At 40.4% G+C, this 25,568-nt stretch overlaps 1 protein-coding gene across 9 annotated transcripts in view; it reads right to left on the bottom strand.

The window, feature by feature from the left end:
* FAM185A (family with sequence similarity 185 member A) overlaps positions 1-25,568 on the bottom strand; it is a 71,415-nt gene that overhangs the window by 25,839 nt on the left and 20,008 nt on the right. For all 9 annotated transcript variants that reach the window (XM_059725834.1, XM_059725832.1, XM_059725827.1 and 6 more), the window contains 2 exons: positions 19,588-19,726; positions 9,785-9,826 (listed from right to left, as the gene is read on the bottom strand). In XM_059725834.1, the coding sequence (XP_059581817.1) occupies positions 9,785-9,826; positions 19,588-19,726 (181 nt within the window). The remainder of the gene's footprint in view (positions 1-9,784; positions 9,827-19,587; positions 19,727-25,568) is intronic.

Genomic DNA, 25,568 nt, shown 5'->3' with positions numbered 1-25,568 from the left:
TGTGCCTAATCAGTGAGGAGAAGCAGTGATGGCATCAGGGTCCTATGTCCATCTAACTCTGACCTGAGCTGGGCCACTCTGGCCCTTTTCCCCCAGCCAGAAAACATATTTAACCTGTGCTATAACTTGCCCCTTTCCTTTTGACCCCATGCATCTTCTTCTCTTAGCTGCCCAGCAGGCCACTTTCAAAAGGAGTACTAGAGAAGGGACTGGATAATGCATAACTTGTAGTATGGTGTTTGGAGCACTGTACTGGGATTTCAGAGATCCAGATTTAGTCATCAGGACTAGAACCTGGGAGTGCCATCCTCCTCCTTCTCTCCCCCCACCCATGATTAGTCATCGATTTTTTGTCTGGCTACATTTTCATGACTTTTACATTCCTTGACAAATGAAACCACATGCCTGCTTGGTTATGTGTAGTGTACTGAGCACGCTCACTACATACATGCACACTGAACACGTACAAACAACAGAAGTAACAGCATGGTAAACTGCATAAGTGCCAAAAACACCACTTGTCCAGCTGGAGAACTGACATTTAGGCATACAAAGGGCAACACAATTCCACTCTAAATGTCAGGAATAAGAAAAGGCAAAAACAAAATTTGAGCATGAAAGTTTAAATAGGACTGGTAACATGAATAAAGTAAACCCTACTTACTTCATTAATGGGTACACTAGAGATGCCCAAGCTTAAATTCATAGAGAGAGGAAGAGTCTTAAAAGGTGTTCTTAAGGATTATTAGGAAACAAGGTCAAGAGTGGGGGGAAGGAATCACAAATGGCAGTTTCTCTTCTGTTGCATTTGAATGACCTTACCCTCCCCTTTTGAACTAGGCGAGAAACAGACGATGTCACAGAAAACTAAAAACCATAAAATTAACAAGCTACACTGAACATTTATCTTAACATGACTAACAGGCTGGAAAAGATGAGATAATTTCTGTACAATCAGTGGCTCAAGAATCTAGCAACAAGAGGTTTTTTCCCTCCCCAAAACAATTCACTTTTCACATTTCTTCCCCACTTGTAAGTACTGTATAAAGTAGTGGCTCATATACGTCATACAAATACAGGAAGGCTATGCAAGTAATATATATATATATATATATATATATATATATATATATATATATCTCACATCACAAGAATGAAGTCACCAAAATCTGTAACTTGATATGTGCTACTAAGACATTTAGTATCACAGCCTGCAGTAAGATCATTTCATACTTTGACAATCAATTATTGCCTTTAATATTAACATTTTATAAAATTGAAAAATACTTAAAAGCAGAAGTTGACAAAAAATATCCATGTGTCAAATTGGAATATTTACAGTAAAATTCTTCTAGCTTTTCCAGGAGCACTGATCTTGTTTCCAGTGGCAAAACTCCCACCGATTTCCAGAAAAGAAAGACAAACCCCAATTATGGCTCAATTAGGTGAAACAACCGAGACAGCAGAAAACATATCAAATATCACAGCTGTTTAAACCCTGCCTTCACTGGCCAGTAAAAGATCCCTCCTAATGTAGGGGTAAGTGCCAAGGATCCAAAAAAGCATTGTGTGGGTTGCCCCATCTGAATATCAGCTATCCACATGGCTGATTTGGCTTTGCCCTGATATTGCTAGGTATCCAGATATATGTATCTTTTTCACAGACTACAAGAAACTTTAACTTCAGTCAATCATCTGACACAATCACTTTAACACACTGGAAACTGAAAGCAAGATTAATGGGAAGCAGAGACTTCTGTATTCTATCTCCCCCACTGCCCCCTCTCAATGATACAGCTCCCTTTGAAGCAAGTTGTCATCTCACCTAGAGTCCCCACACTTCAAGAAAGACATGGACAATTGGAATGAATCTGGCAGAGTAACAAACACGCTAAGAGGCAAGAACTAAGATTATTTAGTCTGGTGAATAGAAGTCTCAGTGGGGATTCAGTAACTCTTTTTCCGTAGTACTTGAAAAGTGATTGTAAAGAAGATGGAGATAGACTATTCTCTGTAGCCACAGGGAATAGGGCTAGGAGCAGTAGAGGAAATTTAGGAAGAACTTCCTCTCTGTGAGGGTGAGGAACAGAGTACATAGAGGTTGCTGAATTTCCACCCCTGAAAATTTTCAAGAGCAGGTTAGAAAGACACTTGACTGGGATGGTTTAGTAAGCGCTGATCCTGCCTTAAGCAGGGGGCTACAAGATGACCTCAAAGTCAGACCTACTGTCCTATGAACCTATCACAGATGCTCCCATCAGTAGTGTAATCTCATATATGGGGTTTTTGAAGAATTCCTGGTACAGTTATGTTAGTGAGTTTGTCCATGTAGTCTAGACATTCCCATAATTCCCATTATGTATTGTGTATTATGACATATTCCTTAATAATAAGAAAGTTTTAAAGGTAAACTGATGAAGCATAAAAAAGCCAATGTACCACAGCTGCCTTCGGCAATTCCTTTTTAACTTTTGAACATTCAGGACTTAATTTCCTCTTCCCAACTACAATCTCTGTTTAGAACTTTCCTTGCATGTTTTTAAAAACAGCTGCAATCCTTTTATCATCACTGGAAAGAACACTTGCCTTCAACTAAACACCATGTTCCAGAACACTTATTCACAGCGAGCAAGAGGCATTTAATCCCAACCCTGGTAAAAACCTTTCAGTTTCATATTACAGATAAGAACTGGAAGTTAATCTTTTACAGGGCCTAAAGGTATGCCTGTGTTTTATCATGCACAACAAATAAGTAAAGCTCTCTTACTTCACAGCATCTTCTTTCCACAAATACAATTAATTAATCTAGATATATTCTCCAAAGCAGATTCCACGCTAAGTGTAAATCCAGAATATTCAATTCTCATCACAAAGGAATTATTCTAGATTCACACTTGCAAAGTTAAAGCAGACTGTGTTAAAAATGAAATGGAAAGGCCTACTATTTATAGTATATTACTTTACTAGAGATCATGTATATTAAATGGTAGTTTGTGTGTTTATACTTAACAAATCATAAGCAAACTGAACCGAATCTTTTATCATGTGTCAATGCATCCAAGGCAGTATGCTACTCATGGAAACTTCAATACACATTTTTTCCATTTCAGCATATATAATAAAACATTTTCAGACACCATATCTGCAGGGAGGTATTGCTTCCTGGAGATTTCTTGGATAGGATTACATTTGGGTGTCTAGTTAGATATCCACTGTCTGGAATTTTTATCATATGGGAGTCATTTCTAAGCTTTTGGATCCGAAGTGCTGCAGGGTCTGTCTGCATTAAACATTCATCTATATACCTCCACTGCTTTCTCATTATAAAATGGCCAACAGCAGTTTTAACAAGTTCTTTACCTCTACAGGACAAAAAGATAAATATATAAACTTCCAGGAGTGAAAGTAAGTTTTTAAGTGACTACCATCATTACTGTTATCCTGTTCACCAATTGCCATGATGGAAAATACGTAGGAGAGACCAAACAACAACTGCGCACCAGAATGAACACACACTGGAAATCAATCAAAGACAGGAATACCCAATTACCTGTGGGGGCACATGTCTCACAAGAAAACTACTCTCTCCCCAATCTCTCAGTTCTAATCCTCAAAGGAAACTTACAAAACACTTCTCAGTGAACTCCACTTCAACCTCCTGGATACTAAAAATCATGGACTAAATATAGACATTGGATTTATGACACATCATAAACTGCCTGACATCTGACTCCCCAGGTACCTCTCCACTATTCATCCCCCTTCTCTCCTCCATACCCAGCCCATCTCTCACTCATCGAGTCCTCAATCTACATCTGTACTGACTGTCTATCTTGTATGCATACCAGACCAGCCTCTGGCTTCTTTACTTTTCATTCCATCCAGGAAGAGCACACACCAACTGCTGAAACTTCCTTAGCCTGACAAAGGGTTTTTGAACCCGAAAGCTTGCTTAAATTTTTTTTCCAACTATTTAAGTTGGTCTAATAAAAGAACCTTGTCTGCCTATGTCCTTAGACCAACACGGCTACAACCTATGCCCCTACTATCATTACTTAATATTTGTACTGTAGTAGTGCTCAGATGCCTGAGTCAAGACAAAGCTTCTATTATACTAGGAACTAGACAATAAGATCAAAAGAGCACACTGGCTATATTTTGTATTAAAGCAACAAACACATTTTGCCCTTCTAAGGTGCAAGAAAACTTGCGTTGTAGTTGGACTTCTTCCATTCTCACTTTTCAACAGTGAAATGACAGAGATGAGTTTTTAAGAGAGCATGCAATGTTGTAAAGTTGCTAGCCTAGAAAATAGGCATGATGATCCTAGGTATAGAACACAGTGCAGAAGAGGGCTCAGAGACATATGAAAGAAGTATGGAGATGTCAATGGCAGAGCATAAGAGAGACCTTGTTCTGACATGTAGGCAAAGACTGAAAGGTAAAGTTCCATGAAAAGGAGGACAAGGAACTTAAAATGTCTGAAGTAATTGGGGTGCAAAGAATATTTTGATACAAGCAATTTTGATGACATGTAAGGAAGGGCAAGCAACATTTTTATATCAAAGACTTAAATGCAGTAGTTGCTAGAGATTTCCATTAGCTTTAGTAAGAGGAAAACAACAACATTTAAAACCCTGGGAGTATTTTAAAACCCAAACTCTCCAAATTAGGATTTAGTTTCACATCTGGGTGCTTAAATCATCTTACAGGAACCCCCAGAAATAAAACATGCATTCTGACTTTCAGAAAGCAGGCCCTGTAAAATGCAGCTTGCCATACATAGAGGAAGGGTGGAGTTAAAAACCCAGATTATCATGCTGAACATATGTTTGGTGAAAAATGCATAACAATATGAAGCATGTAATTTCCTCATTCAGTTATGCTGCAGATACTGTAAGTCTCTTTTTTGTTCTTCACAAGTAGTAAAACCTGGAAAGACTGAATCTGTATATAAATTCTTGGTCTTGTGTTTCAGTTCTGGGAAACCTGCAAGCAATGGTCAAATAAACAAACTTATGTTAGCAGCAACAGACAGCTCAGATCACTTCCAAGTTTGCACCCAAATGTCACATCTCTCATGTGTTTTTGATACAAGTTTATACCTAAAGAAAATTAAAGGTTCAAGTACAGTTTTGAGACAGTGAGGGACTCCACATGCACAGCACGTTAACAACGGAGCACGAAGCAAAATCGCTCTGTGTCTTTCAAGATTTAAGGGTTGGGTTTTTTAAAAGTGGCAACAAAGCTTCTAAGGAAATGGAGCCTAAAATGTTATTGCTTCAGGGTACTAGGGCTAAAGAGGTCTAAAGTCTTGCTTTCAAAGCCAGCCCTCCACTTCCTATTGGAAATAAGCTTATTATACACCACTCCAAACAGGATGGGAGTCATTCCTGTCCAATTGAACCAACATGGCTGTCACAATATTCTCTATTTTTCTTCTGTTTTCAATTGTCCAAAAGTTCTTCTCTCTCAGAACATGTTCTAGCTAAAAAATAAAAGTGCGTGTTTCTATAATGGGAGGCAAGTAGTGGGATGGGAGAAGGAAACTTGTCCTGGCAGCAGACTAAAAAACATCTAATGGGAACAAGACATAACAACAAGGAACGAGTGAGTTTCTAGCAAGAGTGCCAAATATAAATTGAAAAGATTTAGGCACACTAGTCCTTAGTAAAACTGTAAGGAATTCTGACAAGTATCCTACCAACCATTTCAAGCAGTGATTTAAAACAGATAAGAGAGGGAAAAAAGGTTAGGCTGATCTAAATTAACAAATAACTTACAAGCTACATATTATTTTGTCATAGTAGAAAGTTTCCAGCATAGCTGTTCAGAAATGCAAAACTACAACTCACTCTGAGCTGTACCAAACTAAACCTTTTAGCATGGCTTGTTACTTTTTTATGGTTTCTACTTTCTGTGACACCTTCTGTGCCTCACTTTGTTCAAAAGATGGAAACATGCTGCTTCACTGAAGCTTGGCTCCTGTTTCAATATGCTTATTTTCGAGGGTCCAGTTCTGTGAGGTACTAGACACCTGTAATTCACAGTGAAAAAACTTGATCAGCAAGGAGAAAAATACATTTCAGACATGTCTCAGAATAGAGGAGCCAGATATTAATTCCAAACAAAATGGAAAGAATGGAAGAAAGCAAGAAACAAGGGTAGAGAAGGATTCAAAAGTACCAACATTAGAATAATAAAAATGTTGCTCGATTCCTAGTGAATATAAATGTGCATTTCTGCAGGGACAAAAAACTGCTGATCAGCACCATTTCTACCTGCTGTCTTGTGTCAGATTTGTATCTTGAAGTCAAGTGTTATGCCCCTAAACTTCTGATAGTTCTCCTTTGTTGCTGCCATTGGTGCCAGGCCTGCACTACAGGCGAAGACCTGTGCGTGCAGCCCCGACCTCATGCACCCTGTGCCGGCTCCGGGCTTAGCAACTGCAGCAATGGGACAAACTACTGCTTAGTGTGGGGCAAAACTGGCCCCTTCCCCTCATCATGGCTTCCTGGTGCAGCCACCCGGAGCCCGCGTGGGGCTGCCCTGTGTCTCCACAGCATCACTGCCACCTCTGGGCTGCCCAGCGCAGCAGCAGTGACAATGCAGAGCAGTCACAGGGAAGCCTAGAGGCAGCGGTGATGGAGCCACACTGCCGCCTGGCATGGCGCAGGCTCCAGACAGCGGCACCAAAAAATGCCCGGCAGTGGCGTGGTGAAGTGGTCGCTTTCCCCCATGCCAAGCAACACTTTCTACCTGGTGCTGCTGCTCAGCCCGGCTTAGTAAGCCTGGAGCTGGCGCCAGGTGAACAGAGGTGGGGTTGTGTGTGCTGGTCCTGGCTTCTGCAGGGCTGGGGACAGCAGCGGCAGCAGGAAGGAACCGCCCCAGCCCTGCTGCATGCCCAGGGGCGGAAGGACATGCCACAGCTGGGTGGTGCAGAGCAGGCGCAGAGCATGGGGAACACTGGGGCTGTGCGCTGTTGGCAGTGGCAGGGAGGCACTGCAGGGTATGTCGGGAGGTCCTGACCTGCTCAGGGGGGCACAGGTCATACCCTCAAACCTTCTCCTGCAAACTCCACAAGCATACCATCCCCCACACACAATCACATACCCCACACATACCATACCCACACACCTCTGGGGGGAGCCCCACTCACTGCTACATGCACACCCCACAGTCCCCCACAAACCCCATACCCACCCATTTATTCCCACAAACCTCAAACCTACCCACCCATAACACCCCCACACGCCTCCACATCCCACACAACATAGAAGAGTAAGATTTTATCTTCAGCTATTATGCAATCACTTCTATATATACACAGCACAAACACACAAATCAGGATAATTTTTTTTAAATTAAATTAAAATATATTATTATCAATGTTTAATTTTTACTATACAATTTGTTTGTTTTTTTTCCAGTTCTAAGATGGCAAACCCTCTTGCCAAAAGGTGTGCTTCCAGCCCAAGGGGAGGGACTTTCGGTGGCAAAGGTCAGAGGTTAGGGGCAGGACTTCCAATCCCAAGATGGTGACCAGGGGGCATGGCTACCCTTGTGGCCCTCAACAGCTCACCAAAACTTGTTAAGTGGTCTTCCAGCCGAAATAATTGCCCGCCCCTGGGATAGGCAGACAAGCTTTCAGGTAACTGAGTACCCTTCTTCATGTCTCACCTCAGGAAGATCTCTCAGGGAGACTTGTACATCTCAACCATACCATTGATCCAATAAAAGATATCACCCACAAGAATTCTCTCTTTCATATTTCTTGGACAATTATGGCAACAACATCACTTCAACACTACCAAGAATCTAGAGTCAGTGATAGAAATAATGTGTACATTACTTAATTAATGAATAAATGCCATCCCTGTTTAGACAAAATCATTTTTTTCTTTTTAAATACTGTTACTAACTTTGTACACATAGGAAAAAATGTCCATTGTGAAAATATATTTATCACCATGGTAGTAACACAGTACGATGATTTCAATAAGAGGTCAGGGAGGACATCTGAGCTTACTTCCTGACTTTGTCACTATGTCACCTTAATGATCCTTAACAATGCACTAACCAGTCTGTGCCTCAGTCTGCTCATGTACATAACAGAAAAATTAATACTTACTTATTTCCATAGAATATTTGAAGAGTTTGAGGTCAAAAGTGTCAAGTAAATAAAAAATTATCATCCTAACTGACCCATTATCCAGCTACAAGCCACTCCTGAAAAAAATGTCCATAAAGAGGCTAAAAATCAGAATAATCAGCTTTATGGTCTCCTTAGAGAGAGTAAAGTGTAAATAATCACTTAGGCAAGATAAATCTGCAAAGATAAAATGGCTCTTAACTGTCAGGCACTTCTTAATGTTTAGAACTGGGGTGAGCTAATTAAGGAAACTGTCTTCTGTTGGTAGACAGAAAGTGATTTTATGTTTAGGCACCCTAGTCATATTAACATGCCTTCTAAATCACCAGTGTGTTTATCAGAAGTAAAAACAAAGGTTTTCTTTGAGTGACAACGCGTAGGAGGTGCACGGGGGTGCACGTGCACCCCCTGAGCGCGCCAGTACAGCCTGTCAGGCCACGCTCCCTGTTTAGCTAGCGAGCAGGGGCGCAGGCAGCCACACCAGTGCCCCCCCTGCAAGTGCCAGCTGGGGAGCGGGGCTGCCAGCAGAAGATGCCGCACCACTTCTGGAACTGGCTGCGGGACTTCCAGAAGCAGCACAGCCACTTTTAGGTGACTGAGATAGGCCACCAGGGACCGCCCCCGGTTGCTGACTGGCACACGCCCCCCTGACTCAAGAGACACCAGTCACTCATGTTTTCTTTAAGTGTGCATGCACATGCATGTGTGTGCGTGCACATGTATGTATGTTCCCTTTCCCTCTGTAATAAACCCTGTTTTAGTTTAACATTGCTTGCGACTGAGGCAGTAAATTCATTTTACAATACCTAGTTAAAATTTGTTTTCCTAGGTTTCTGGGTGGGGGCTTGAGCCAGATTTGGAAAGTTGGTGTTAAATCTCTAAATTTGAACCTGGCCCTTGTTACTGCCATCCAGGGCTGGGCAGAAGGGTTACATGGACAATAAAAATCATTGCTGAAATAGTAACAGTTAACTGTCATTTTTGAATATTCAAAAGCATATTGTTCAGAAAAGAATTTACATCATAAGCATTTCGTCTCCTCATATCTTTGCGGAAGACATAAAATAAATGATGATTTCATAGTACTTGTAATTAAATCCCTCCCATTAATTTTTCATCGAATATAACTTATTAGATTAAAAAGCAAGTTGAACATAGTTGAATTATACTTGATCTTGCCTCAGTGCAGGAGTTGGATAGATGATCTCCTGAGGTTCCTTGCAGCCCTACATTTTGATGATTGAATGTTTTGTAAAACAAAATTCAAACCAGCAAGGAACCATAAATTTTTCAGTGACAGTAATTAAACACTGAAACAGAATACAAAGTGCTGAGGTAAGTTCTCTGCACTTAAGACTTTAACGCAAGATTGTATACATTTCTAAAATGCCCTTGAAGATTTTTGTAAAGTTTTTCCTAATATCAAAATATTTTCTTGCAGTTTTCAAAGCTGAAATGAAATAGAAAACCAATTTTAAATTGATTCTGTACTTGAAATCACAAACAGCACTTTCTACTTAAAAAAATACTAACACTATTAGTAATCCATGTAGTTTGCCCAAACTCTGTACCACAGGTGGACAAAAATTAAATCAGGATGGTTGCTATATTTAAAGAGAAAGTAGAACATACCTACTGTGATGTTTCCTGTTTTGGTTTCAATGGTGATGTCACCTATAAAAGAAAAACAGTTTGTGCTTTAATGATAAGGGAAGGTTATTGTATAATTTTTTCAGTCCATTCAAAAATATCAAAGATTAGCAGCAGGCTAAGGTTCCACTCTTTGACCCTAATGAAAAAGCTATTCTACATACTTTTGCTTAAGTTGCATATATAAATCAATAAAATGTCATCAGTTTAAATTATGCTGCTTAATATTCACAGAGTTGCTTTATAAATTAGAATTCCAGACATGGAAAGTGATCTTAATCCTATAGGATTAGACAAACAAAAAAAGCCAAGGGCACTGTGTGTGTAAAAATCAATAATTTTTAATTGTACATTGGGACAGCTTTTACTTCTTGTGCAATGATTACAGCAGCGATATAACTGATAAATTAACTGAATATGATGTGCAATAAAATGGCCTATGGACAGCTAACTACAAAAAGTTTCCAGTTTCCAGCACAGATATTTTCCAGGGCACACATGGTGATTGCAGTGATTTTTTTCCAGGATGGGATTTTCTCTTTTATCCTGCAGGGCTGCTTCCTGGACAACTGCCCAAGGAGTCATTACACATTCCCATACTATTCTCTTCAAACCTCTGAAATGTCATGCTGTACAAGTAATCAGGTTAACATATGTGCCCTGTTCTGAAGGAATCCAGTAAAATAAAGTCATAAACCTTCTAATGGCACCACTTTATTGTAAGAAAATCATGTGTTTACTGCTCGTTCAAAAACATGGTTACGTATCACCACTGAGTACAGTAGTATAACTGGTAAGTGCTTTGAACTTATTTAGCAAAATGTGAGTTTGCTCTATGTTTTGCTTATTTCCTCCTTATACCAAGAAAGTATTTGCTAAAGGCCTGTTTTTGCTGGGTGCAGAGCATTCCTTTTGCAGTGGTTATGCATCTTCAGTCAATCCTTAGCATTGACATCAGCATGATTTGAGTGTACAACACTTCACAGGGATCTGGTCCTGAGATATTAAAGAGATTAAATTCTAAAAGTTGACCACTGATAGGAAGCTAAGTATGTAGAACAGTATGCTGAAGTAGAGAGATGTAACAAGTATACTAGTATTAACTGATAGATTATTTTTTATTAAAAGCAAAACCTCCCCCCCATTAAAAAGAAAAGAGTTTACATCACTTTATATATCACTTCCCTAAACCAAAATAAAATCTTATATATATCCTTTAACATCTGTCTTAACAAATGGTATTACCCGTCATATTTTCATCAGTTTCCCAATCCATTTTTTTGTTATTCCCTCTGCTCCTCCTCCTCCCACTTAGAATTTTCCCAGAACAGCATTTCCCAGTCTTTTAATTTCTACTTGTTCATCATGCTCAATGCTCCCAGCTCCTCTTCATCCCTTTCAATATACCATAGTAGTTCATGCATGGCTAGCTGCATGCATTCTCATGGCGTGAAGAATAGTCCCTTGCGCTCCAGCAGGTTCCACACCTTACAGATGGCCACTCTTACACACATTATCAGTAGTCTCAGTTCCCGGCTCATTTGTCCTCTTTGGTCCAGTCTGTATATCACCATCTCATATATGTCAATACATTATACCACTGGGTCTTCTTTGCAAACCTCCCCACCCTCTTCCACACCTTCTCTGCATATCTGCACTCCCAGAACACATGGTAAGTTGACTCTTATGTTCTCACAGTTTTCCCCTTGGGCACTTTTCTGATCTGTGCAATCCCCAGGTGCATAACCTCTCTTGTACAGGTAATACATTTCGCGCTGCTATCCACACAATTTCTGCAAGTTGTGTCTTTGCCTGTGCTTCCACAACCCCCTTCCACACTTGGGCTGACTGACTCTCAGTCAGGTTCCCCACTTCTGTTATTCTGTCACTTATATTCCTTTCAAGGCTTTTACTATTTTCCCATATCTTCTTGATCCCTTCTAACAGTGCAAAGTGTACCATGAACTTCTCCATTCTTGCACAGTGGGCTGGGGGTGTCTAGGCCCAAGGCACTTTATATCCCTCAGTGTGTCCCTTATTAACCATAATGCATCTGCAATTCTTCTCCATAATATGGCACGTCTGGTCTTCGTGAATCAGCTCTGATAAACGGTCTCATTTTTTAGCCCAAAACTTCTGTGAGGATTTTATAATCTGCATTTAGCAGCATAATTAATCACCAATTTTCTAGTTTCTCTCTCTCTACTTTTTAAAGATGAGGACTACAATGCTTTCCACAAACCTTTAATCTATTTCACCCTGCTCCCACATTCTATTAAATAGTTTTACTGGGCCTTTCCCTATACATCCCCAAAATTTCTCATAAAATTCACATGGTAATCCATCTCAACCTGGATTACCCTCTTCAGTATTCCCATTGCTTCATGCACCCCTTCTGGGTGATTTCTCTCTCTATCTCCACTCTTTCTTCTTCGCCTATTCTTTGCACAATTTCCTCTGCAAATGACTGGGCTTTTGTTTCACCTGTCCCCCTACCTTTAAATAATTCTTTGTAGTAGGATTGTGCCACTTCCAGCACTTTTCTGACTCATTGCTCATTTTCCTTCTATTTTCATCAATGTCAGCAGTTCCTTTCTTGCTTCTTTGAATTTGATTGAGACCGATTTACTCCATGTTTATCCTTCTTCAGTCCATGGTGCTCGAGTTAAGATCCCTTTTGCCCTCTTCCTAAACCATCTGTTGACTCTTCTCTTGTTCTCTGCAATCTCTTATTTCTTGTCTTCCCCTTGTACTGCTTGTTTTTGCCACTTCTCTAATTCCCCCCGTAGGGGTCTCAGTTCTCATCTCTTCCTTTGCACTTCCTTTTGTCCTACTTTGCGGAAGGACTCTCCTATTGGCTTCTTTATCATTCTCTACCAATTCCAGGGATTCTTAAAATATCTCTACACGGTTTTCCAGGTTTTATATAGCACTACATATTCCTTGGACAGTTGTTCGTTTTCTAATAGTCTCATGTTTAGCTTCCACACCTTTTCCTCTCTGACTATTCTGGCTTGTTTTTAGTTTGATGTCTAGTACTCAAGGGTCACTCACTGCAACCTGTTACATTCTTTCATATCACCTCCAGGCCTTCTGATAACAGGAGTAGTCTATTCTTGAGGAACTCCTTCCCCCTGGAGTCAAATCTTGTTGCTATTCTGGAGTTCTCCCATACATCTATCAATCCTGCATTTTTAATCATTTCCTTTAGGATAATGCCAATGTATCCATCGCCTTGACAGTGCTACATCCTTCAGTGACTTGTTCTGTTACATCAGGGGTTGTCAACTGGGGGTACACATACCCCCAGGGGTACTTGAGAAGGCCCTAGGGGGTATGTGCAGGCAAGCAGGGATGAAGCACTGCCACGCATCTTGTGCAGGAGCCACCTGGCCGGCCGGACATGGGGGGGCGGGGAAGGTTGCACGCGGCGGCTACTGCCGCTCTGCATCCGGCCACATGCCACCCCCCACCGGCATCTGGCCATGTGCCATTCCCCCTCAACACCCCCCCCCCCCAATCTGGCTGCTGGAGATATACTGCTCCGCATCCAGCTGCCAGGAGTACACTAACCCAAAAAGGCTGAAATCATCTACAATAATTCTGCACCATGTATAATTCTAGTTTCTGGAACAGTTCCGTTCTTTGAGCACTTTTTGTGGGTGTATAGACATTAAAGATTTCTCTCTCATCTTCTCCCATTGTTATCATCAGTCTCAAAAACTGACCATACACTATCTCCTGGAATTGTTTTACCTGCACTCTTGGATTCTTTATCAGGAATGCTGCTCATGTGACAGATGCTAGTTATATCACTTCATGCACACCAGTATGGTATAAAATTGTTTTAAATCAGATCCACATTTCCTTCTGCACTGTGGTTTGCAATTTCCATAAAAGTAGATTTATACATACCAAGTCATACAGTTGTTCCATTAATAACAATGTTTAACTGAACTTTTTTTTTTTTTTTTTTAAAGCTTAACCAGCCCTTCTTCAGCCTGGATGTACTATACATGGACAGGGGGATATTTAACTATACTTAAATACTGGTTTCCTTATTCTGTCCCATTGGATAAAATACTGTGGTGGATTATTGTAAATACCACATTCTGGCAAACTAAATATATCACTGATGGCAGTGGCTTACTGTTTCAATGTTTTCTATAATTTCTGAACAATAATTAGAATATTTTCCTGCATACATAACCTTGTTCCTCTATTAAAATTCAAGCCCGATGTCAAGGTCAATTTGAGGTCAACCTCAAGATGTGGGTGCTGGATGTGAAAAAGTACCATTTCTTTTTTGTACTGTACTGCTTCTGACGTCCTGATTCCTTTAGGACTATAAGGGCGAAGGCATGTTGGGGAGCATGAGAAGGGACTGAATTCACATCTCAGTCCTTCATAGCTTTGATTTTGTACTGTAAAGTTCACTGGTTCTCAACATCATTAGACTTGCATCACCCCACGGAAAATACCAGCTGTTAGTTTTCATTCGTTTTTTGACTACAGAAAAATAACAGCAATCTTTTGTTGCAAAGTACTCAGAAAGACCACATCAGATAATTTTTTAATACTAAGGATTCTAATTTGAAATCCATGGGCATGTCAAGATGAGCATGAGCGTTTATTTCCTCAGGGACAAGCAGCAGTGACACCTTGTGCCACTGCTACTTGTCCCTGGAGAATGCCCATGGCACATATGATCTAGCGCATGACAGATTACCCCAGATGGGGAGGCTGGGTCCAGCAACTGCACTGGCCCTAGCAGCCTTACCTGGGGTCCTGGGAGCCTCCTGGGGCTGCAGTGGCTGCAGCAGCTGCAGCAGGAAGCCTGGCCAGCCAGGCTCTGGTTTTGGGTGGCATGCGCTGCTGCTAGTGTGCCGCCCTTTTTCCCACCCTTGAAAGGATCTCAAGGCACCCTGGGCCACAGCACTCTAGTTGGGAATCACTGGTATAGGCACTTGTCTGAACAGTCTCTACTTGGAGGCATTAAAAACAGACTACTGAAAATACTTACTTAGAATATTTAAATGGTCATTTAACATACATTAGTACCATAAGCTGCAGTAAGAATGTATAACACTTATCTTTGTATTTCAAGTATTTGTGCCAAGTTCAATGATTATAAGGCTCCATTTAGCCTTTCCACATGTTGATGCACTATGGGTGGGTAAATCAGTTCATCAGGTAAAGCAAAACATTTCAGCCAAGATAACATGTTTTCACTTATTTATATCAGGCTGAATCTTACAGGGCTATGGCAAAGCTGAACGTATATCCCTTCAGTGAAGCCCTACAAGGCTTTGCTATCTTCACTACTCTCTAGGTGCAATTGTACAGTCCTGTGCAGCCAAGACTGGATCTCTGACCTGTAGCCTTCCTGTTAACTAAGAATTAGCCTGGAAGGTCCAACTGAGCTCAGTCCCTGTAAGCCTCTTTCCTCCAGGAATCTGTTTCTAGTAAAAAAATAAAAATAATGTTGAGGCCCCGATTGTGCAATCTTTTAGCATATATATAACTTTACTCACATGAGTAGTTCCACTGACGTCAGAGGGGCTACCCAATGTACTTTAAATAAAATACATACATAGATGTTTGCTGGAACTAAAATGGCATTTTCAATAAAGATTTCTCTAAGTTTCAAAACAAAATTGTTTCACTGTTAGCAACAAGGAGTTGCACTTAGTTTTTTAAAATTGGAAACATTTTCATATTCATGAAGGCCAACATTTTCAAAAATAGGAGCCTCAAATTACGATAGGTTTTAGCTTTTCTAGACATATTTAAACACCCAAGCAAGGGAATTTTTAAAGCAATTAGAAGTCTTGTGAGCACAAGTTCCAGCTTCTAAAACAAGAGTATACCTTGACTGGACCATTTCTTCTACCTTGATTTCCTGTTAGAAAGTGGTATTGGGTATAGAGTATAGGCTATGTGCTCATCCGTTTAGTGTTTAAGATTGTGTCATTCTTATGGAAAGGATGTCAGTAAGCCACGTTTCACTAAGAAAAGTATTTAAGATGTGAAGCTTCTTAAAGAGCTAAAAATCTCTATAACATCTGAAATTCTACTGAGAAGACACTAAAAACAGGTACAAAATGTTAGTGACTAGAAAATGAAAATAACACAGAAATGGAAATAAAATAAAGAACAAGCAAACAAAAGTCAAGATTTAAATTTAAAAACCGAACTAGAAAAAAAATAATTTTTTAAATAAGTCTTTGTATCTACCTTCATTAAGGAAGCATGTCTGCTCTGGCTTTCATGAAAAGTCCAATGTTCGTAGCAATACAAAGACTTAGTGAAGAATTATAAGATAAATTTTCACTCCATTTTGACTAAAAAGTAACTAAGCATCACTAAATTCAATATGCTATGTACAGTGGCAGAGATGTAGCAGGGCAGATCTGCATCCTAGGCAGCTGCCAATGCATGAGGTAGCACCAGGTTCCTATGATGCCAATTGCAGCAATACAGTCGGCTGCTGATGCGGTAGCAGCTGTGTCTGCACCTCCCACAAATATGTTCCCTCAGTCACACTACTACACAGTAGCTCCTTAGCACAGTAACATTCAGAACAAGGCAAACTTTGTTGAAGTCTTTACTCTGCCTCTTATCACATGACCAGGACTTTAAATCATAAAATGGAGGAAGTGCTTTAACTTTGAAATATGGAGAATTTTCTCTTTACTGCATTTTGAAGCACCAAGCTCTTACCTAACTTTGTCACAAACTTTGTTTACAAGGAATCAATAGATTTAATTAACAATGAAATGCTCCTCTGAATTATTTGCAACGCAAACACTGCAACTATGTTCTGACTGTAGAGATCCAGAATATGAAATTCATTACAAGTTAAAATGATCTGTCCCTAAGGCTTTATTTAAAGTATTTATCTAATTTTGCCGTGAACTTTAAGGTACATCTGTCCTGCAAGCATAACTGTGATAGGAGCATGTTGAAACATACATGAGCTAGACATAATCCAATTTACTTTGGTACTGGCAGCACTGATGCGGAGTAATTTTGGCTTCAGCTGCCAAGCATCTACCCAGGATCCCTGACAGGCTTGCTGCACAGCTCTGTGCTAATGTGCGTGCTGCCTTAGCTATTGGTACTTGAGCTAATTAGATTAAAGTTAGCTTGGTTTTATGTATGTGTGTAGCAATCAAACCTTCTCATGGCAGTGTAGACATATCCTTCAGTACGAAATTTTTAAAAAAACAGTTAATTAACAAATATTTCCACATTCCTTTAAAAAGTTCGTAACACTGCAGCTTTGGACTAAGTCAGGAAGTCTAAAAAAATTCAAGTGAAAATGATTGGTGTAGGACATTTTTCAAGCCAAGGAAAACAGAAACATAAACAAGTTGCAAAGAATTAAATTTAAAAGGTGAACTGCTATTTTTAACAACCTGCAAGATTACTACTAAAATAATGTAATTTTAAAATTAAATTTGCCTTAGTCTCACCATTAGATTAAACACACTTATTATAACATATTCTGTATAAATATGAAGACTCTTATACAGCTCTGCACAGGTACAGGGAATTAATTTTTTCACTAAAGGCGCACACAGTACTGAATATATTTGAATACAGTTTTACTTTTGTTTTTTAAAGAAACATATGTGAAAGGAACCATTGTTAATCTAGTGAGTGTTAAGTGTTCCAGTTTAAGAAGAGCTACATGAAAATAAGCATGAAGTAACATAAGAAATATTTGTTTCATTTGGATACAGTTCTAGTCATGCTGTTCCTTATTGAAATTACAACAGCTTTTGGCACGTGGACCATGATGGCAATTTACCTTTAAGTATATAGCTGTTATTGTTCCATTTTGTCATTGCAACATCCTAAATAAGCTTTTTTGAACATGTATGCAAGCAGTGGCCGCACACCAAGCAGCAGTGGCTCAGAGTAGTGGGTGGGGGCAGCAGCCACACGTGGAGCAGTGGCAGCACAGGGTAGCAGGGTGGTGGCAGTCGCATATGAGCTTCCCCCCCCAGCATCTGGCCGGTCAACTGGAAATTCTGGTCAGTAGAGTGTGCCAGTATTTTTATTTTACTGTATATAGCTAAAGTGATGGAACTTGTACCTACAGTGAAAATTTCTCACATTGGCCCACGTTCAAGTTTATTTCATCTTTGTCCAAAATGCCATAAACATCAAGCACAGAGAGGAGGTGCTCACTCAGTGGGAATTCTGGCAAGTCCCTAGCACCCTGGGGATCCCTAGCATCACTAACAGGAAAAAAAGCCAAGGCTGGCCATCCTCACTCCTGAAGGAAAAACATGACATTTGACCAGGAAAAGCACAACTGGAAGTGTATTGGTGGTAGACAGAGCCAACACAAACACAGAGAAAACATTTCTAATAAAAATAGTAACATTTTAAGTCATCATAACCAAATTCTACTCAGAAGTCTTGTTAAGCAGGTTAACACTCAAATTCTCCAAAACAAATTAAAGCAGCTGTTTAAAACAGACTGCAGTTTTACTAATGATGTTTTCTTTATTCATTACAATTTCCACTATTTAATTATATAGTAAATTGTAAAGTTACTGGTCCTATGTATGACTGTAAACTGCATCTGACTGGAGGGCTAGTTGGCAATGTGGTGGGACTACTTGTGGTGGGATAGTTCCTATAAAATACCACAATATTGCAACCTCTACAGCAGCGGTTCTGAACCAGGGGTACATGTACCCCCACGGGGTATGTGAAGCCTCATCAGGGGGTATGTGAGATATATTTCATACATTGTCTAACAGAGGTCAAAGGGCCTGAAAAATGAATTTCCCATTGAAAGGGAGTATGTGAAGTCTCACTCTGAGACCAAGGAGTATGTCGACTGAAAACGGTTCAGAACCACTGCTCTAGAGTAAAGCAAGTATAGAACACCTCAAAACCCTAGCTTCCATCGTCCTGTGGGGAATCCTTGGCTGGAGAAAAGCTAAGTGACACCACCCTGACAGAAACACACCAGTCAGCAACAGCTCTAATCTGTTGCTCTCTGGGAGAAGTTACAACCATCAAGGCACTGAAGTCTGGACTTGGCCTGGCTTTTGGACACTCTCTCAACCGTCTAAAGTGATAATAGTAAGTCTAAGCCAGCCTCCACTCCTCCATACTTTTGTCTAGGTATACACACTGAAGGTCTTGGTGTGATGGCCACATAAGACTTCTTAAGCATACACCATGATCCAGAGTATCAATAGTTGCCAAGTATTGTAGTTATATTCTTAGAAAATGCAGTATATGTTTCTTTCATATGATGCATGTTTTTCCCTTTTCATGGCAAGCTTACTTAAGAAAACATTCAAAAAATCATTTACAGCAGAGGCAGAAGGGCAGGGCAGCACCTTAGACTAACTGGTTTAGAGAGGCATAGGCTTTCATTGGCAGCAACCTGATTCATCAGATGCTGTGAGTGGACTAGCAGAAAGAAGAGGGCCAGGGGAGGGGATGCTGCTGAGAGAACTTATTATCAGGTCGGCTCTAAGGTGCCACCCCCTCCTCTACTTTCTACCTGACTTCAGGCTCACACAGCTAACAACATCTGTTAGAGCAAAGGAACAAAGGAAGAAAGAACTAGCTTAGGTTTGACAATCTTATTTTAGTATTTGCTAGCATTGAACAGTTTTGTTCAGATGCTGCACCTTAGTTTATTTAGGGACACAGCATAATGACAGCAGTCCTTTCATTGTTATAATTAATACTCTGGATACCTGCAGAGCTGTTACATTTCAGACTATGTATTGATTTTCCTGTCTTACCATGAACACTTCCCAGTAGAATATCACCAGCTGCTGAAGACAGAAATGAAGACTCTGCATAAAGATACTTGGTCTTTAACAAACCGTCCTCAGTAGATATGTTGATAGATGTTCCCTGCAACTTCTCTATATTCACACTCTGCAAGAAAAATAAACTGAAATATGCTTCCTTGAAATAGGCTAATACATTTGGAAACCAAACTGAGAAGTAGAAGAACTAAAAGGAACTATGTAACACACAGTTGCCCACGTACAAGACAAATGGCAAGTCAGATGCCAGCTAAAAGTTATGTATAACACAAAATAAATAATTGTACTTTGCACTCTCACCCAATATCTTTAAAACAACTTCTGCATAATAATAAGTTAATCTCGTCAATACTTCTACTCAGTAGGGAATGACTGTTGTATTCATTTTCCAGAATACATACCAGAGACAGGGAGGTAAAAACAATTTTTCACAGTAACACAGGGAGTCTGGCACAACCAGGAACAAAACAAAGGTAGCAGAACTCCAATACCATGCTACTGGATCAGCCACTGGCTAACTTTGTGAGAATTACTTACGTGAAAATTTGTGATAAAACACAAAGCTGAGTGTGACTACTGTTTGAGAGCACCCAGAAACCCAAGTCATCAGCCAGGACCTGAAGCTAAGTAGAACTCTGAAGGTGAGCATGAGGGATCTGAATCTAAGAGGGATGGAAAGAAAGGAGTCGGAGGATAGCATTTTGGATAGAGGGGCTGGATGCAGGGCAGGGGCCAATAAAACAGGGCTTTTGTGCAAACAGCCAAAGTTATGATTGAACTGGATCCATACATAATGAGCACATTACCATAAGAACTGAATTCTGGTCTTTTTCTGTTCAGCTTGATTTGAATTGTGTAATCATACAACAATTCGAGTTCAAGTCTTATTCAATATGTGTTTAATCTGCCAGCTCTGCCTTTTCCTTAATGAAACATATTTCAAAGTCCTTATCCACGGTATGAAAAGATTTAGAGCCCTGCAGCATAAATTGTGTCTTACATCAGCTCATCTTAAAATCCATTTTGGCATTTTAATTTTATTGCCACCTTATAAAATGAACAAGTTCATAAGAAAAAAAAAAATCAGTCTGTTGCCAATTCTAACGCTAATGACCTCTGTAGCATCTGCTGTAAAAAAGTTCTTATTAATATGAAGATCTACCAATGATAAATAAAAAGCATATGCAAGTCTAAAGAAAAGAAGCTTTCACCCTCATCTTCTGGTGTGTGAAATTTGGGCAGCTAACAATTTGTGAATGAGAGTCTTACCCCTGTGCTGGCCCTTTTATACTATGGAAAAAAGGCCAAAATAGCACAAAAAGAATATTAAAAAGCCCTATCCCTGGCTGGTGAAGGGAAACATTCCCTAGCACAGGCATAGTAGAAGACAGTTGTAAAACTATCCCCCGAGCGTACCATTGCCCTAGGCCCACAGGGCATGCTGACAATGGCAAAACAAAGCACTGCAGATTTCAGACAAAAATGCCACGATCCCAAAGAATGACCTGAGAGCTGCCTTAGCATAACTCAGCCCCAAGGGCCATCTAATTTGAGGTCCTCTCTAGGCTGCAGAGCAATCCACAATCAGGAGGGCACAGGTTAAACTTAAGCTTTAGAGGTGCAACCCAGAATTCTGCACTATAGTTTTGTACCCAAAGTAGGCCTCAGATAACAATAAGATCCACCACCATATTAAAGAATATTTACATGATTGAAGTCCGCAACATCTTTCAAGGATTCTGCAGTGGAACAGCTGAGGAAAAGGCAGAGCAAAGGACACCAACAGGCATGATGCAGAAGACTCAGCAGTCTAGAGAGCAGGACATTCAGGGCCCCAGAGATGGGGAGCTAGGACCACTGTACCAAGAAGGAAGAGAAAAGTGGTGGTGGTGAGTGACTTTCTGCAGGAAACAGAGGCCCAAATATATCATCCAGATTTGGGGTCCCAGGAGGTGTGCTTTCTGCATGGAACCTAAATTCAGGATGTCACAGAAAGCCTGCCAATGCTCATCCATTTCTCAGACCAGTACTCTTTCCTGTTTTTCCATATAGGCACCAATGATACTGCCACAAACAACACAGAGGAGAAAAGAGGTGACTTACAAGGGGTTGGCAAGTCTCGGCAGGGGGGTTAAGGGGCTTTGAGCACAAGTGGTGTCCTCATCAATCCTCCCCATGGGAGGCAAAGGCCCAGGCAAAGACCACTGCATCATGGAAGTAACCATGTGGCTGGGACACTAGAGTTGGCGTGAGGGCTTTAGATTCTTTGACAATGGGCAGATGTTATCCATCGGACCAGAACTAAAAGGAACATCTTTGGGCATCACCTGGCCAACCTAGCAAGGAGGGTTTTAAACTAGATTCTGTGGGGGTTGGTGAACAAAACCCTCCAGCAACAGAGGAAACAAACCAGAGGGGAAAGACTGGAAGAAGCAGCTCAACTCTGAGAAAGGGCCAGAAAGCCACAGAACACCAATAAGTGGCAGAAAAAGGGAAGTGCATAGGTTGAAATGCAAAATATGTCTGATGAATGTATACAAATACAAAAGTAAGAGAAATAAACGAGATGAGCTGGAAGCTGCAGTCTGTGGAAAAAAAGCTATGATCCAATTGGTATTGCAGAGACCTGGTGGGACAGTTCTCATGACTAAGTGTCAACATTGAGGGTTACACTTTGTTGTGGAAGGGCAGGGCTGGAAGAAAAGGTGGTGTGCCAAAAATACATACACCTGTTCCCTGGTTCAGGAGGAAGAAGACAGCAGAGGAGAATGCATTTTGGTGAAGATAAAAGGTGAAAGATGCAACAATGTAATGGTTGGAATTTATTATAGGTCACCAAGTCAGGAAAAGGAGGTGAGTAAGGCATTCTTCAAGGAGATGACAAAATTACCCAAAAGGTATGAGATGGTACTCATGGGAGACTTGAATTTTCCAGACATCTGCTGGAAGAACAATACAGCCAAATGTAAAATGTTGAGCTGGCACCTAAATTGTGTGGACAACAAATTTCTGTTCCAGAAGGTTGAGGATGCAACTAGGGGATGATCTATTAGGGATCTTATCCTGACCTGATCAGGGAAAAATTAACGGAGGACATGAAAACAATGGGTAACTCAGGAGGAAGGGATCATGATATAGAATTCCAGATCCTAAGATAAGGAAGGCATGAAGTCAACAAAACTAGAATGCTAGATTTCAGAAAGGTGGATTTCAACCGACTCAAATAGTTAATAGGTACAGTGTCATGGGAAGACAGACTGAAGGATAAACATGCCCATGATCTGGGAGCTTCTAAACATTACAGTAGTAGAAGCCCAACAAGAAACTATTCAGACACAATGGAAGCACAGGAAGAACAGGCAAGAGACTGGCAGTACAAGGAGCTTCTGAGATGCCTCAAATGCAAAAGGAAAGCATGCAGGCAATGGGAAAATAGGCAGGTCACTAAGAAAGCCTACTAGGAAGTAGCAAGAATGGGCAGCAACAAAAATCAGGATGGCAAAGAAAGAAAGAGCTATACCTGGTGTTGCAGATTAAAGACAACAAGAAGAGGTTCTGTAAGTATGGTAGCTAAAATGAAAAACAAAGAAACCTGTGGGTCCACTGTTCAACAGCCAGAGAGAACTCTTAACAGAAGATGCAAAGACAGCAGAGCTACTCAATAGCTACTTTGTGAAGACTGAGGCAAACTGCAACCAGATGCTTAACAAATAGTATTTGGATAAGGAAGGGGACAAGCTGAGCGAGGAAATAACAAGAGAAACAATCAGTGAGCTTCTGATGAGTCCTGTCATGATTGCTTATCATACCCTTTCCTGTTCTTACTGCTATTTTATGAGCTGGCAGTATGTCCCGACTTTCTCGTCTGCCACATCTTTGATGTTATTATTATCAATATTAATTTTAGATGTTATTAGCGTTATTTATTCCTTTAGTTTTCTTCTACCACAATCTTTTAATGGGGCTTGCATATGGGTTGTATAGCTCATTTGATGCACTTACTCTTGTAGACGAAAGTTAGATATTCAATCACTGTTTGGTTAAGACCAATTGTTTTTCTTTATTTTCCTTTTACATTTGTTCAAATCCTACACAGTCAGACAAAAGAAGGTATGTGCATGTCTTTCCAGTATCTCTTAAAGTCTTAACTTTGTAACTTGTCACTTAGACTATGTTACTTTTTAAACAAAAACATAAATTAACTGAACTTAGTATTAATGAATTTACTCCTAGAATTCTCCTTCTTTTATTTTGTGCAGTGTCTCTTAACTTTAAAAGAGATCTTCTTTCTTCAGATCTCCCTACATAAATCCGTTTATTTATGCTGATGGAGGACTCATCAACCAAACCCCTATTCTACTTCTAATCTTGGACCTTCTCAATGATAAAAAAGATCTTTTAATATACACAAAGAGTTTAAGATATAAATCCTTTTCTTTGTTTTGTTTTTGTTCACAGTATTAGAATCGGATAAGTTCCTTTTTTCTTTTTTTTTTTCCTCTCCCCGCTGCAGCCCCACTGCTCCCACGCCAAGTCTTCCTGTGAATCTGCCCCTCGTTCCCTCAGAAATCAAACAAAATTTACCTAGCCTCCTCAGTTCTGTTGATGGGTCCCTCGATATTCTTTTTTCTTTCACAGACTCTTCTCTTCTCTCTCTCAGTTTTCTCAAGCCTCATGACCCGCTGCTCCCCTGCTCTCTCAGAGCTTCTATCTTCAAACAGCAGCAGCTCCAGAAGCGGCATTCTCCGCTCTGTTCTGTCTCACTCACACTCGCTTCTTCACAGGTCCCCATGAACTCACGTCAGCAGGGCCAGATGAACTTCATCCCAGGGTACTGAAGGAACTCACACAGGAGATCTTGGAGTCCTTGACAATGATATTTATGAAGTTGTGCAAGATGGGCAAGGTACCAGAGGACTGAAAAAGGACCAACACAGTGCCCTTCTTTAAAACATTTGTAAAAATCTGGAGGAGGAAAGACTGTTCACAAGCAGGCAGCATGGGTATACGCAAAATAGATTGTGTCAAACAAACTTGATCTCCATCTTTGACAAAGTAACTACTTGGGCAAATGAAGGGAATGCTACAGACATGCATCTGGACTTGAGAAAGGCTTTTAACAAAGTCCTACATGACCTTCTTATAAAAAATTTAGAGAAATGTGGGCTGAACAAAAGTACTATGAAGTAGATAGACAACTGACTAAACAGCCACAAGCAAAGGTTTATTATAAATGGATCCATATCAGGATGGCACAAGGTTTTGAGTAGATTTTCACAGGGGTTTAATGTATTTATTAATTATTTGTATACTGGAGGATGGGACTGGTATTCAGAAGGATCTTAAGAGATTGGAAAGCTGGGCTGGAGCTAACAGGATGAAGTTCAATACTGACAAATGCAATGCATTACAACTCAAGAAGAAAAATCATAAAACACAAAGTACAAAACCAGTGACACCTGGCTGGATGGCAGCACTATGGAGAAGGATGTGGGAGTCTTAGTAGATCACAGACTCATTATGAGTCTACAGTGTGATGTAGCTACACAGAATGAATATGGTTTTGGAATGCACCAACAGAAGCATTAGGTACAAGACATGGGAGGTGACAGCGCCTCTTGGCACTGCTTAAGCTTCATCTAGAGCATCGTGTGCAGTTTTGGGTTTCATGTTTTAAAAAAGAGAAGGCCCAGAAGCAGTTGATAAAAATGATAAAGAACTTGGAAAGCAAGTTCAGTTTGTGGAAAAGACACTTAAGAGGGGACACGACAGCAGTCTTCAAATACATGAAGGGCTGCAATAAAGAATAGGGAAAACACATTTTCTCTTGTGCTGCAGAGAAGACATGGATCGAAGGTGTGAAATTGCAGCAAAGTGGGTTTATATTGGATATCAGGAAAAGCTTTTTCAGTGTTGGAACAGTAAAGCATAGGAGCAGACAGCCATGGCGA

The sequence above is a fragment of the Alligator mississippiensis genome, chromosome 4 (genome assembly GCF_030867095.1).
Source record: "Alligator mississippiensis isolate rAllMis1 chromosome 4, rAllMis1, whole genome shotgun sequence".
Classification (NCBI taxonomy): domain Eukaryota; kingdom Metazoa; phylum Chordata; order Crocodylia; family Alligatoridae; genus Alligator; species Alligator mississippiensis.
Note: the sequence above shows the minus strand (reverse complement) of the source record. Positions and strands in the feature narration are given on the sequence as shown.